Source organism: Cyprinus carpio, chromosome B1 (genome assembly GCF_018340385.1).
Source record: "Cyprinus carpio isolate SPL01 chromosome B1, ASM1834038v1, whole genome shotgun sequence".
NCBI lineage: Eukaryota > Metazoa > Chordata > Actinopteri > Cypriniformes > Cyprinidae > Cyprinus > Cyprinus carpio.
Window position 1 is genome coordinate 27,856,971 of NC_056597.1, and position 12,994 is coordinate 27,869,964.

General features: G+C 37.8%; 1 protein-coding gene across 1 annotated transcript; it reads left to right on the forward strand.

The window, feature by feature from the left end:
- The first annotated feature begins 384 nt into the window (after positions 1–384).
- Positions 385–12,788, forward strand: LOC122135930 (sarcoplasmic/endoplasmic reticulum calcium ATPase 2-like). Its single transcript, XM_042717132.1, has 10 exons — positions 385–521; positions 1,277–1,396; positions 1,543–1,560; positions 1,925–2,007; positions 3,340–3,444; positions 3,574–3,712; positions 5,687–5,853; positions 7,002–7,157; positions 8,242–8,383; positions 12,649–12,788. The coding sequence occupies exons 2-10, from the start codon at positions 1,279–1,281 to the stop codon at positions 12,771–12,773; spliced, it is 1,053 nt and encodes a 350-aa protein (XP_042573066.1). The 5' UTR covers positions 385–521; positions 1,277–1,278; the 3' UTR covers positions 12,774–12,788.
- Positions 12,789–12,994: the final 206 nt, after the last annotated feature.

Sequence of the window (12,994 nt, forward strand, 5' to 3'; positions counted from 1 at the left end):
GAAGCTGATTTGTCCACTCCATCCGTCCGGATGATGTTTTGATTGCTCATTGGCTGCAGCGCTGCCCATCGATGCTGCGACTGAAGCACTTACGATAATAATGTCGCTCAGTGACCCAGTATTAAATAAAGCGACGGTTTTGTGGATAGGAGGTAGCGGCAGATTATAGCATCGGCTTGGCCATTTTAAATACTACCGGTATATTCAGGAAGACTTGACAACGTAGAAAATCTACTAAAAATTCAACCATTCATCCCGCAGTGAATTTTTTTTGTATAATATTCCGGATCATGCTGAAATCAGAAGGAACACGCACAGCAGAAAATCATCATTTGCCTTGAGCAGCGCTGCAGTGCGATCTCTGCCTCTCTCTCCGACTGGATTTCATCAGCAGATTCGATCTACAATAGCACACCGCGTTGGGTTTTAGCGGATATATTCTCTCTTGTCGCGGTTCAGCACATCGGTTTGGTGTAACAGAAGTTTATTGATTTGCAGAGGACTGAATTAGAGTTAAACTGGTGAGTAAGGTGTCGTCGGCATCATGCTGTGTCTGATAAGACAGTAGATTGGGAAGTTATCGATCACAGTGCCTGCAGGATCAGTCATTTCGAGGGAATCTGATCAGCGGTGTGTGAGGACTTATTTTGCGTGTAGTCAGCTTTCTGATCGGTGTGTTGTTGTGTTTAGCTTGGTAGGATGTTACTCAGATTTTGATAGGTCGATATTAATTTTGTTTTCATTGTCTTTTGCTTAAGTTTGAATTGTAATTTTAGTAAGCTGAACCTGAACAAATATTATCTTGAATGGTTCTATTGAGAAGGTCATCATAACTAAACCTGCAGGTTGCGCACAGTAACAGGTGCGCAGTCGTTTCGAGCCTTTACATAGTTTCATGAAAATATAATATCCTTTTATCTTTTATTCAGGCAGGTGACGTTAATCACAGATACACAACAGGTGCACACAGGTGTTTACTTTACGTTAGTTATTTTTTTTTGTTTTGTTATGATGTTGTTTTTTTTATTATTGTGGAGTTTTCTCTATAGTCTTTTTTGAATGAAAGGTATAATTCAGATAAACATGAAAATATGACATTTTTAATCCCTCAGGTTGGTCCAAACCTGAAGATGTCAGAAAGAAATCACTTTCATTGTTTCTTTTGTGCATGCAGTCAAAGTGGACAGTGACTGTGGTTGTCATTTTTGTATGGAAACAGATAAGGTTGAGGAAATGATGACGGAATTAGATTTTGAGATAAATTATTTTCTTGCAGGGATGGACAATGCCCATACAAAGACGGTTGAGGAGGTGCTGGGATATTTCAGTGTCAACGAGACAACCGGACTGAGCTCTGAGCAATTAAGGAAGAGCAGAGAAAGTTGGGGCCCCAATGGTAACGTTACTACATCTCTTGCATAGATATAACAACTGTTTTGTGCATTATGAACAATAGAAAATGTCATGATGAGATTTCATTTAACCTTTATATTTTATCTTCTGCCCGTTTTTTCTTTTACTTTGCTATAACCTGTGCCACAGAGTTACCTGCAGAAGAAGGTGAGCTGCTCCCTTGGGTTTGTGTAATTATTAGCAGATCTTTCATCATATTTCTCTAAGTTAAAAGTCTCTCTGTGCTTACCTTTGTTGCATGGGAGATGCTGGTTGTCTATATAATTGGTTATTATTAGATTCCCTTGAGGAGGTTGGATGAGGTTTGCACTCTGTTTGTAGCTGAATAGATCTTGATTGAATGTTAAATATGTATACATATTAAAGATGTATTTGTAATGGTTTTTACATGGTTACAAGGTTTACGTGTCCCAGGTTTTAGTTTTCTGAGAGTTCTTTTTCACTTAATGGAAAGTGATGTTGAAACTTTGTGACCACCGTAGGTCTTTATCAATTTTTGTTGTGTTTACAGGTAAGTCACTATGGGAACTTGTTCTGGAGCAGTTTGAGGATCTGCTAGTTCGGATTCTCCTCCTTGCCGCCTGTATTTCCTTTGTAAGTATAAATCAAAGACTGTGTTTACTCTCACACGAGAGTAGTGCTGGCACAGAACAATAGCACAAGCTTTTCACATTTATAGATACCAGACACAGATGCATTAAATCTACATAACTCTAGCAATCTTCATTCATCCACAAATACTATCTATTTGGTCCAATTATTTATGGAAAAAGTATTGTGTTAAAATTATTAACGTATTTAACGCACCTTTGCCCAGCCCAGAGCTGTATGTGATCTTACATTGCATGCAACAGTTGTTGATAAATATGATGCAGGACGACGACTGACTGCGTGATGTAGTCTGTTAGAATGCAGTGTTACATGCCCCTAAAATTCAAGATATGATGACATAATTATCGTTAAGCATATCACACAAGCAAGAATGATTTTTCTCAAATATCTGTATGATTGCAAATTGATTTTAGGGAACAGTTCAATTAATAATAAGTTAATACTGTGTTTACTGACACAATATTGTCAGTATTGTCTGTTTTTGCTCAACTTCGCCAACAAAAATAGTTAGAAAACACACCACAAGACAATGCCTCAGAGCAACACAGATGTTTCATTAATGAACGAATCCATAGTTTTAACAAATTGAGTGAGCTGATGATTCAGTGAGCCGTTCATAAAGACGGTCACTTGCTTTGTTTTTGAATGATTCAGTTGTTTGAGTGAATTGGTTGAATGGATAATTGAATGACTCACTTGACCTGACTTGCCGCCACCTGTTGGTGGTTTTAGTTTCATATTTATAATTTTATTGAAAAAATATATATATATTTCAGTATTCAATTAAAAAAAAACATTAATGCCTTTTTAAACCCATTAACTGGCATTATTTATGCAGTTCTAATTGCTAATTTTGCCCAATTATTTTTAAACATATCTTCTTCACCCATTTTTTTTTTCAAATATATTTTAAATGCATATAAATTAATTTTTTTATTATCCTTGTTTTAAGAATACATACTAACTAAAATAATGCTTAAGTTCAATAAATTATTTTTATTTTTTTATTAGTTTTGTTTAATTCATGCATGGAGTTACAAATAAAAGCCTGGTTTGCAGTCACAAGCTTTGCATATACAAATGTTCTCACAAAAATTATGTTTGCACTAAATTTAAGATAAAATTTAGAACCAACTGAAAGTCTTATTTAGATTAATTTAGATTTTAAATGGAAATGTATGTGTCTATGCAGTTTTTGTGAATCTGGTGTAACTTTTGCATGGTAACATGGTTTACATTCTATTGTTACCAAAGCTTTGAGAAAAATCCGCACTGCCCATGTTTTGCATTACATATTCTCTCTCTGTCTTTTAGACTCTGGCCTGGTTTGAGGAAGGTGAAGGAACAATCACAGCCTTCGTAGAGCCATTTGTCATCCTCCTCATTCTTATTGCCAATGCCATTGTAGGAGTGTGGCAGGTACAGCCTGTGTAAATTGTTAAATACTTCTTAAATATGTTAATATAAAATATATGAAGCCTGTGGGTGAGACGATAATGCAGGATGATATGCTAGAAATTACAACTCACTGTGTTTATGATTCTGTAGGAGCGTAATGCAGAAAATGCCATTGAAGCCCTAAAACAATATGAACCTGAAATGGGGAAGGTGTACAGACAGGACAGGAAGAGTGTTCAGAGGGTCAGAGCCAGGGACATTGTGCCTGGAGACATTGTGGAGGTGGCTGGTAAGAATGAGAACTAGATTTTTACATCACCTTTTTTAAATTTGCCAAAATAAAAATGTATTTATTTAAAGATTTCTTTGTAGTTTGTTCATCTGTACGCTGATGTGTTTCATTTATGTCCCAGTTGCCTTTTGTAATTTGTTTCTTAGAGGCTGGAGTAAGAGTTAGAGAAAATTAAAATAGATGTGGTAGTGTAGCCGTAAAGAAAAAAAAGAGAGGCCCACTCTCAAAGGATATGTCTGGAGATAATTTTAGGACATTGCTGAATAGAGATGGCTGTGTTGTGATTCTTTGTAAAAGCCAGTCAAAACTGCCTAGCACAGTCTGTCTCAAATGCATTAAGGATGTTTCTCAAGAAAATAGCCAGCTGTTCCCACAGTTAGGCAAAGTATTGTTAAATAAATGTTTGGCGTAGTTTGATTCTTTCCAAAAACCACGCACATTGATTTTCTGAAGTAATGATTCCCGTGAGACTGCTGCCCAAAACATCACAGGTCCCCACCATATTTAAAATTTTGCAAGACTATGTGGGTTTCTACAGACTTAATGAAAAATTCATCATTCTCATCATTTAACTTTTTTATTGAACAGGGTTTTAGATTCTTTGAACAGGTTATGTATTCTTTTGGTTTTGTATTATTTTGATTTAATGAAATTGTAGTTTTATGATGTTAGTTTTTTATGATGTTTGTTTTAAATACTATTTTGCTTTTTCTTTAGGCCAGTTATGCATTGAACTGTCCTACCATTATTGTTGGTGAGTTGTGACTTGCAGCCAGAGTTCCTTTTGCGTCACTGAAGTTTTTCCAGATTTATTTGCGCATGTTATTTTTATAAGCTGTTTCCCTGGATGCATTCTGCACCTGCAAGTGTAGCGCTTGGCATCTTTGGAACTCTGTTAGTTGCCTCCTGTTGCTTTGAAAACTCACATCAAAGTCTTAATCGTCTGAACCCATTTATAGCTGATGCTTGCTGCTAATTGGCAATCAACCTAATTTGACTCTCCTTTGTAGGTGCATTTGCAATTATTTTTTGTTTTCTTAGTAGATTTATTATTTTTTTAATTTAATTTAATTTTAATGTGAAAATCTGAGTATTCAAAACCTAATGTAAACCTGAAAAAAAAGATTGTTTTAAAATTTGAATCACTCATCCATCCATCTATCCATTCCCCTCCCAAGTAGGGTCACAGGGAGGATTTTAAATAGTTTAAAATAAATGAAATGATGCCACTAATCAAATAAGTAAATTTGTGACAATGGCAATGTAAATGTCTTAGTCATTCACTCAAATTATTATGCTGATAATACATGATGTATTTTTATTTGAACCAATTTTTGAAGTGTTTGTGGTCTTTGGTATCAGATTTGACAGAAACGGTTAAGACCCAGTCTCAGAATTTTCTTGGCCCTCCAATCAAAGCTCTATTCTAAGAATCCCAAAGCTAATGCATAAAAATAAGGTTGACGTCTTTTTTGCCTCGATCTGTATCTTGACTGACATTGGTTTCTAAATATAGACTGTAAAGTATGGGGTGCTAATCAGCAGTATTGTAGTCTAAACCTCAGAGTCCCACTGTAGCAAAATGACAGTAGTTATTTAAAGCAATTAAATACCTTTTTTTTTCTCAATTCCCAACATTAAGTGATAGAAAAACATCCCAGTATAGAATTTTTTTGTTTTTTCCATTTACAGGGGTTCTTTTCTAAGTGTTGCAGATCATGCTACAGGGGTCCTTTTGTAAGTATTAACACATCAGAGCACAGTCAATAATATATTATAAAATATTAAATATATTTAATATTTTTATTTTTTGCCTTAAAGATTTGTGTTTTTTTTAGGCCAGTGTAGTGACAGGAAGCGAAGTGGGAGAAAATGATGTATATCTTTGATGCCTTTACTGTTCTTATCGCATAACATGCCTGATAAAAAAATGACACGAGTCTTATCTTTTTTGAATCTGCTTTTCTCCAGTTGGTGATAAAGTCCCAGCAGACATCCGACTGACCTCCATACGCTCTACTACTCTGAGAGTGGACCAGTCCATCCTGACGGGGGAGTCTGTATCCGTCCTGAAACACACAGACCCAGTGCCTGACCCCCGTGCCGTTAACCAGGATAAGAAAAACATGCTCTTTTCTGTAAGATTATGTGGAGTGATTATGTTAGTTATCTGTTTCTCTTCAGCTATTCTTTATGAATTTCAGGCTTTGTTTTTGTTACCTGTGGCGATTAGGCACTGGATAAAACTCGGCCAGATGTGGATGTGTATGATGGTTTTTGTACTGTAGTGGATTTTGTCCGGCAGTCGAGTCTGTGTGTTGAATAAAACATCACTCATATTGTTTGCTCCCACATGGCTATAGACTGAGTCATCATATCACACAGGCTTTGAGCTCTCAGATGGATAATGACCAGAGAGTACCAGCCTCAAAGACTCCACCCCCACACCCACACACACACGCTAAAGCCTCCATTACTTCTGTCCCGCTGAGAAAATCTAATAGATGTCTGGCCATTTAAGGACAGGAACATAAACAGTGACTTGGAGGACCCATCAAAAATGAAAAGCAAAACAATGAATGAAATGGGTAGCACTTTATTTTACAGTCCTTTTCTGCTTGTACATACTTATGTATGTATTATAACAATTATAATAACTGGGTAATAACTAGGTACTAACCCTGAACCTACCCCTAAATCTAACCTCTAACCCATGAAGTTACCTTATATTATATTACAGTACTTTCTTGGGTAAGTACACTGTTTTTTAGTAAACTGGCTCCAAAATTAACTTTTTTGTCTCAGCGGACAATGGTAGGTGTTAAAAAAGTACCTACTAAGTGCTATGAAGCTATATCAAGCATATATGAAGTTATATGATGTTCTTTGTTCTTTATTATTTCATTTTGATAGCTTAAAGTCAGGAATATATAGATTAATAGATTAATAGATTAATAGATTTCTAAAGTTGGTACATTTTCAACTGAAGTAAAAGGTGAGGTAAAAAGATACATTCTGTTTTGGTAGATCATTTGCACTGCTTAGATTTGATTTAAATTATTTGTCATTTATAAATAGCATTTTAAATAATGTATTATGTCACAATTCCTGTCCAACTGGCCAATAACATTTTATTCATTTGTTCATTTTATTCAATTTCTTAATTCCTAAGCTTGTTATAAGTACTGTAGGTGATGTTAATCCATTCTGGAAATTCAATTACGTTCATAGTAATTACTCTATATGACAGTTCATCTGATCCACATGTAAATGTGTGTTTGTGTAGGGGACAAACATTGCAGCAGGACGAGCGATAGGTGTTGTAGTGGCCACAGGTGTGCATACAGAGATCGGGAAGATCAGAGATGAGATGGCAGCCACCGATCCAGAGAGAACCCCTCTGCAGCAGAAACTAGACCAGTTTGGAGAGCAACTCTCAAAGGTAGGAAACTCAATTATCTGTCCTCTCTCTTTTTTATTTTTAACTTCACTCTATTGTTTGTCGAGTAACTATGCTCCTTGTATATGATTTCTGTGTACATTATAAAAATGTCTGTATGGATACAATGTGCAGTATAAAACAGAGCACTGTGCTCAATGTGATTCTCCATTTCAGGTTTGATGAATAAACTGGAAGGGTGATTTTAAATTTTTTCCCTTGATTTTATTAGTGTATTAAACTACCAAAATCCATGTTTAAACAAAATGTGATTAAAATGACAAAGTAATCTTATTTATTTCTGAAATATGCTTGATTTTATAATATATTTAATCTTGCATGTGCATATGACTTTTAAAAAACTAGTCGGCTCTTTAATATATGCTGTGTGCAGTATATATTCCAAACGGTTAAAGAATAACACACAAAATCTGTATCATATTCCATATTCTGCCGTTGGCATAATTTAGCTATTTCCTGCTATACTTGAACTCAGTGCACTTTGAGGTTTTTTTAGAGCATATTATTTGCATTGCGATGGTAATTTGCCATTTTTGTACCTCATTATTGTACCTCATTATTTTTACTTTTTTAGTCCTTTTTGCACATTTTTGCTATTCATGAACTCACTGCACCTTTTATATTTATACACATTGCCATTTGCACTATAATTGTCATCTGGCATTTATACATCATTATCCCTGTATCTGCACCCTCTCTTATTTTTGTTCTTTGTCATTTGCATTTAACTTATCTCTTGCCACCTATGCCTTATACCATATAACTGTATTTTATTGGCTGTGTACGTGTTCTTTGCCCAAAAACAATTAAAGTGAATGTATTCTAATCTAATCTAGTCTAATCTAATCTAGTATTCCACTCCAAAAACAGTGTTAAATGAACCAAAAAATACAATACAAATGTAAAAATACATTTACAGTATTTCATTGACAGATCCTCTCATTTGCTACATAACGGTTAGCATTCCCTCTGCAACAATTTGTCAGAATTTTCGAGCTCCAGAAGTTGGGTCAGAAGTAACTGTTTGAATCTGAGTCATTCTTTCTCTTTCTTTTTCTGTCTGAAGGTGATCACAGTGATCTGTGTGGCCGTTTGGGGTATTAACATCGGTCACTTCAGTGACCCAGTGCACGGAGGCAGCTGGCTGCGTGGAGCGGTGTACTACTTTAAGATCGCAGTGGCTCTGGCTGTAGCCGCCATCCCTGAGGGTGCGCAAATGTTAACTTTTTTTTTATCTTTGCCATAGCCAAATAATTTAAATCTCCTTTTCTCAGGAATGCTATATTTTGGGATCCAGATGTCTGAAAACTTTTTGACAATCTAAAATTAAAAAAATGTACCTACAGAACAGAATATTTTAGGTTTTTGAAAAATGTAAAACATAAGGAAAAATGTAAAGTTAGCACAAAATGAAGAAAAAGATTAAACTTTTTTGGTTTTTATGGACCCTTTACACATTCTCTGGTTCTCGGAAGTTTAAGTCGTTTGGGTAAACTTAGTTGGGTAAACTTCTATAATGGTAAACAGAGCAACAAATACAATTTTATAAATATACTGAAAAAAAAATATAATTTCTGTTTCCCATTTACTCCAAATATGTGCTTGTAAAAAAAAAAAAAAAAAAAAAAAAACATTTTAAATAATTTTTTATGCAGTTTTAGTTTTAGTTATTTCAGTTACTTACTTATTTACTTACCCCTGTCAGGGTATGGGCAGTTACTTACTTATTTACTGCGTCCTCTGTCCTGGGCCATTCTCTCCAGATGTCAAAAGTTATAACCCATCTTTGTGGTGTCAACTTCAAGGTCACACTTCCAGGTTTTTCTCCTCCGCTTTCCCTGGGGGTTCCACCTCAGTGCCTGCCTGGTGATTTGTATTGCCGGTTTGCAAGGTATGCCCTATCCAGCCGATCTCCTCTTCCTGATTTCCTTCTCAGCAGGAAGTTGGCAGGTTCTTTCCCAAAGTTTGGTGTTACTGATGGTGTCAGGCCAGCGGACCTGAAGGATCCTTCTGAGGCAGCTGTCTGGACTTTCCTGAGGGTGGTCTTGGTCATCCTCCAGGTCTCTGCTCCATACAGTAAGACTGTCTTCACATTGGAGTTGAACAGTCGGATCTTGGTAGTCATGGACAGCTCCCTAGGGACCCAGATGTTTTTGAGTTGTATGAAGGCCGCTCTTGCTTTGCCAATCCTTGCCTTGACATCTACATGTACATCTGTGCCGCCCTGTTGGTCTATAAAGCTACACAGGTAGGTGAAGGACTGCACTTCATTCAGGGGAATTCTGTTCAGAGTGATTGGCTCTGTACTGATGGTGTTGACCTTCAGAATCTTGGTCTTGTCTTTGTGGATGTCAAGGCCAACTTGTGATGACATGAATTCCACAATGTTTATCTTCTCTTACATCTGTTGCTGGCTGTGTGAAAAGAGGGCAAGATCGTCAGCAAATTCCAAGTCATCTAGCTGTTTCCACAAAGTCCACTGGACTCCGTTCCTGCACCCACTGGTGGGTGACTTCATTATCCATTCAATGGCAATTAGGAACAGGAACGGCGACAATAAGCATCCTTGTCGGACGCCAGTTCACACCTGGGAGCTGTTGGTAAGCTGCTCTCCATGGATCACCCTGCAGGACATGCCATCGTAGGAGTTCCTGATTAGGTTGACCATTTTTGTTGGGATGCCGTAGAACCTAAGGAGCTTCCAGAGGGTCTCTCGATCCATGCTGTCTAATGCTTTCTCGTAGTTGATGAAGGTGATGTACAACGGAAAGTTCCATTCCAGTGACTGCTCAACTATTATGTGGAGCATTGCAGTCTGGTCCGTGCAGGATCTGTTTTACCAGAAGCCTGCCTGTTCATCTCGCAGCTGTGGTTCGATGATGTTCTTCATCCTCTCTAGAAGGACCCAGTTGAAAACCTTTCCTGGCACAGATAGTAGTATGATGCCCCTGTAGTTGTCACAGTTACTGAGGTCAACTTTCTTGGGAAGCTTAATTATGTAACCTTTCTTCCATTCTGCTGGTATATCTTTTTCCTCCCAGATCCTTTCAAAGAGTGGGTATAGCATCTCCACTGACACATCCAGATTTGATTTTTAGCACCTGCTGGGATGTCGTCTGGTCCAGCTGCCTTCCCGCTCTTCTTCAGGGTGATGGCCTTCCTGATCTCGTCCCTAGTCGGCATCTCGCAGTTGATCAGGAGATCCACATTTGCTGGTTCGATGTCTGGGTTTCGGAGGTACTGGCCTGTTCAGGAGTTTCTCCAAAATGTTCAGCCCATCTTTTCATCTGCTGGTCTAAGCTATTGATGGTGTGGCCCTGCTTGTCTCTAACAGGTCTTTCTGGCTTGCTGAACTTCCTGGAGAGTCGCTTGGTGGTATCACACAGCTGTTTCATGTTGCCGCTGCCTGCTCCGCTTCAGCCGCTAGTCTGTCCATGTATTCTTTCTTGTCCTTACTACTACTCCTCTTCACTACTCTGTGAGCTTCTGCATATTCCTCTTGAGCTTTGGCCTTTGCTACCCTAGTCCTGCTGTTGTTGACTGTGTCCTTCTTTCTCTTCCTGTCTTCTATCTTGGTCAAGGACTCTGCTGTGATCCACTCCTTCTGGTGGTGTTCCTTTTGTCCCACTACTTCTTGACATGTTGATCTTTGTGTCTCTTTCACTTCTGCCACCTGTTGAGCACATTATCTTCCTCTTCAAAAAGGTCATGAAGCACTTATTTTCCAGTGCCAGACCAAACTGTTCTCTCGTCTTGGGGCCTTTCAGAAGGCTGACATTGTACTTCATTCTTCTGTCTGATGTGTCAGTCTGGTTTCTCTTCAGCTTCAGTTTCAGTCTTAAGCCACCATCAAGTTATGGTCAGACGCCACATCTGCTCCTCTTCTCACTCTAACGTCCCACAGGGATCTTCTGAATTTCTTGTTAATGCAGACGTGGTTGATCTAAATCTCTGTCGCTCTGTCTGGTGATATCCATGTACTCTTGTGGATCCGCTTGTGTGGGAAGATGCTGCCTCCAATGACCAGGTTGTTGAGTGCACACAGGTCACCACATCTCTCTCCATTCTTGTTCATCACTCCCAAGGCATGGGTGCCCATGACTTGTTCGTATCCAGTGTTGTCTGACCCAGTCTTGGCATTGACATCTCCCATAAGGATGGTAACATCCTTCTCTATATAGGTCTTGAGGATCTTCTGCAGTCTGCTGTAGAACTGATCTTTATCCTTCTCTTCACTGTCGTTCGCACGGAAAGATGCTGTGATAACCCTGGGGCCATGCACCTCCCATCCAATCAGAGCCCTCTGTGCCTGTTTGGACAACATGAAGCCTACTCCTTGTGTGTGGGGTGTATCACTGTCTTTATGCCCTGAGTACAGCAACAGCTCTCCTGTCATCAGTCGTCTCTGTCCAGCTTAGGTCCACCATGCTTTGCTGATGCATAACAAGGTCAGGTTGTTATTCCTCATCTCGGCTGCTACCTGCGCCATCTTTCCTGACTCGTACATGGTCCTGACATTCCATGTGCCAATGTTTGTTCTCCTGAAGGGAGAGAAGGGTAGTTGGCTTTGTGGCTTCCTTTCAGCTTTTACCACACAGCCTCATACATCTTTGTGAAGAAGATCCTTCATCTCTAAGGGCAAGGTTTCTGTTTTATTTGCAATTGACATTTTCTGTAGCAGATTTGTTTTTTACTTAAATTTTATTAGTATTATTATTATTTATTTCAGTACATCAAGTTTAACTAAATGAAAATGAATGAATGAGAAATGTTGCATTGGCAACAAGCTGAAATAAAATAAGTTATTTTGTTAAGTTAAGTTTAGTTAAGTTTTGTTAAGTTTTTGTTAAGATTTTTCTTTGATTTCAGTTAGTGCTTATTTTTATTTCAAGTAACAAAAATATGTTTTGTGGTTTAGTTTTATTTAACTATATTAACCCTGACACAACATTAGCATTAACTAGTATTCAGTGGAATAACTGGAAACACGTCATATCTGTGAAAAGGATCCATTAATCAAATTTGTGACATGATTATGTGAACTCTTTTGTACAAAAGATGAGATGCATTTTGGATAATTTCTTGTAACCATGAACATCAGGTTTTTACTTTCAGCTTGTGTGCTGCTTTTATCAAAGCAAAAGATTTTAAATATAGCAAATGTTTAAAAAAATCATTTATATTCACCTTTGCTGTTAAAATAACTTATACTGAAATATTTCATAGTAAATTAGAAAAAAGTGCAGAAACCCATTGTGTTATAAAGCTTCCTGAAAATGTAATTTCATATACATAAAAATACAGCATTTAAATCTACACGCGTTGTTTGCCAAAGCTTGATTTTCTTAAAAAATAAAAAGATTTAGAGAACTGTTATTTAATATCTCATTGTTAAATAGTACATTTTACTGTGCTACACTCCTCTATCTTTTCCCATAACCTTACTCACTGATGTCTTTGTTCTTTCTCACAGGTCTTCCTGCTGTTATTACCACATGCCTGGCACTTGGCACACGTCGCATGGCCCGCAAAAATGCTATAGTCCGTTCCCTCCCATCTGTAGAGACACTTGGCTGTACCCTCCGTTATCTGCTCTGACAAAACAGGCACTCTTACCACCAACCAGTATTGTCTGTACTGCAGGACAGGGTGAGAGAGCGATCTTGTCATCTTGTGTACAGAGCCGAGCCACAAACGAGGGGTATTGTACTGTATAAAATGTAGACTTCGTATTCATATCAAAGCGCCTGATGTTACTTAAAATAACCCCAATGCCCCAATTCTTTTTTTTCCTTTTTTCAGGAAAGGGATGGTGGGGG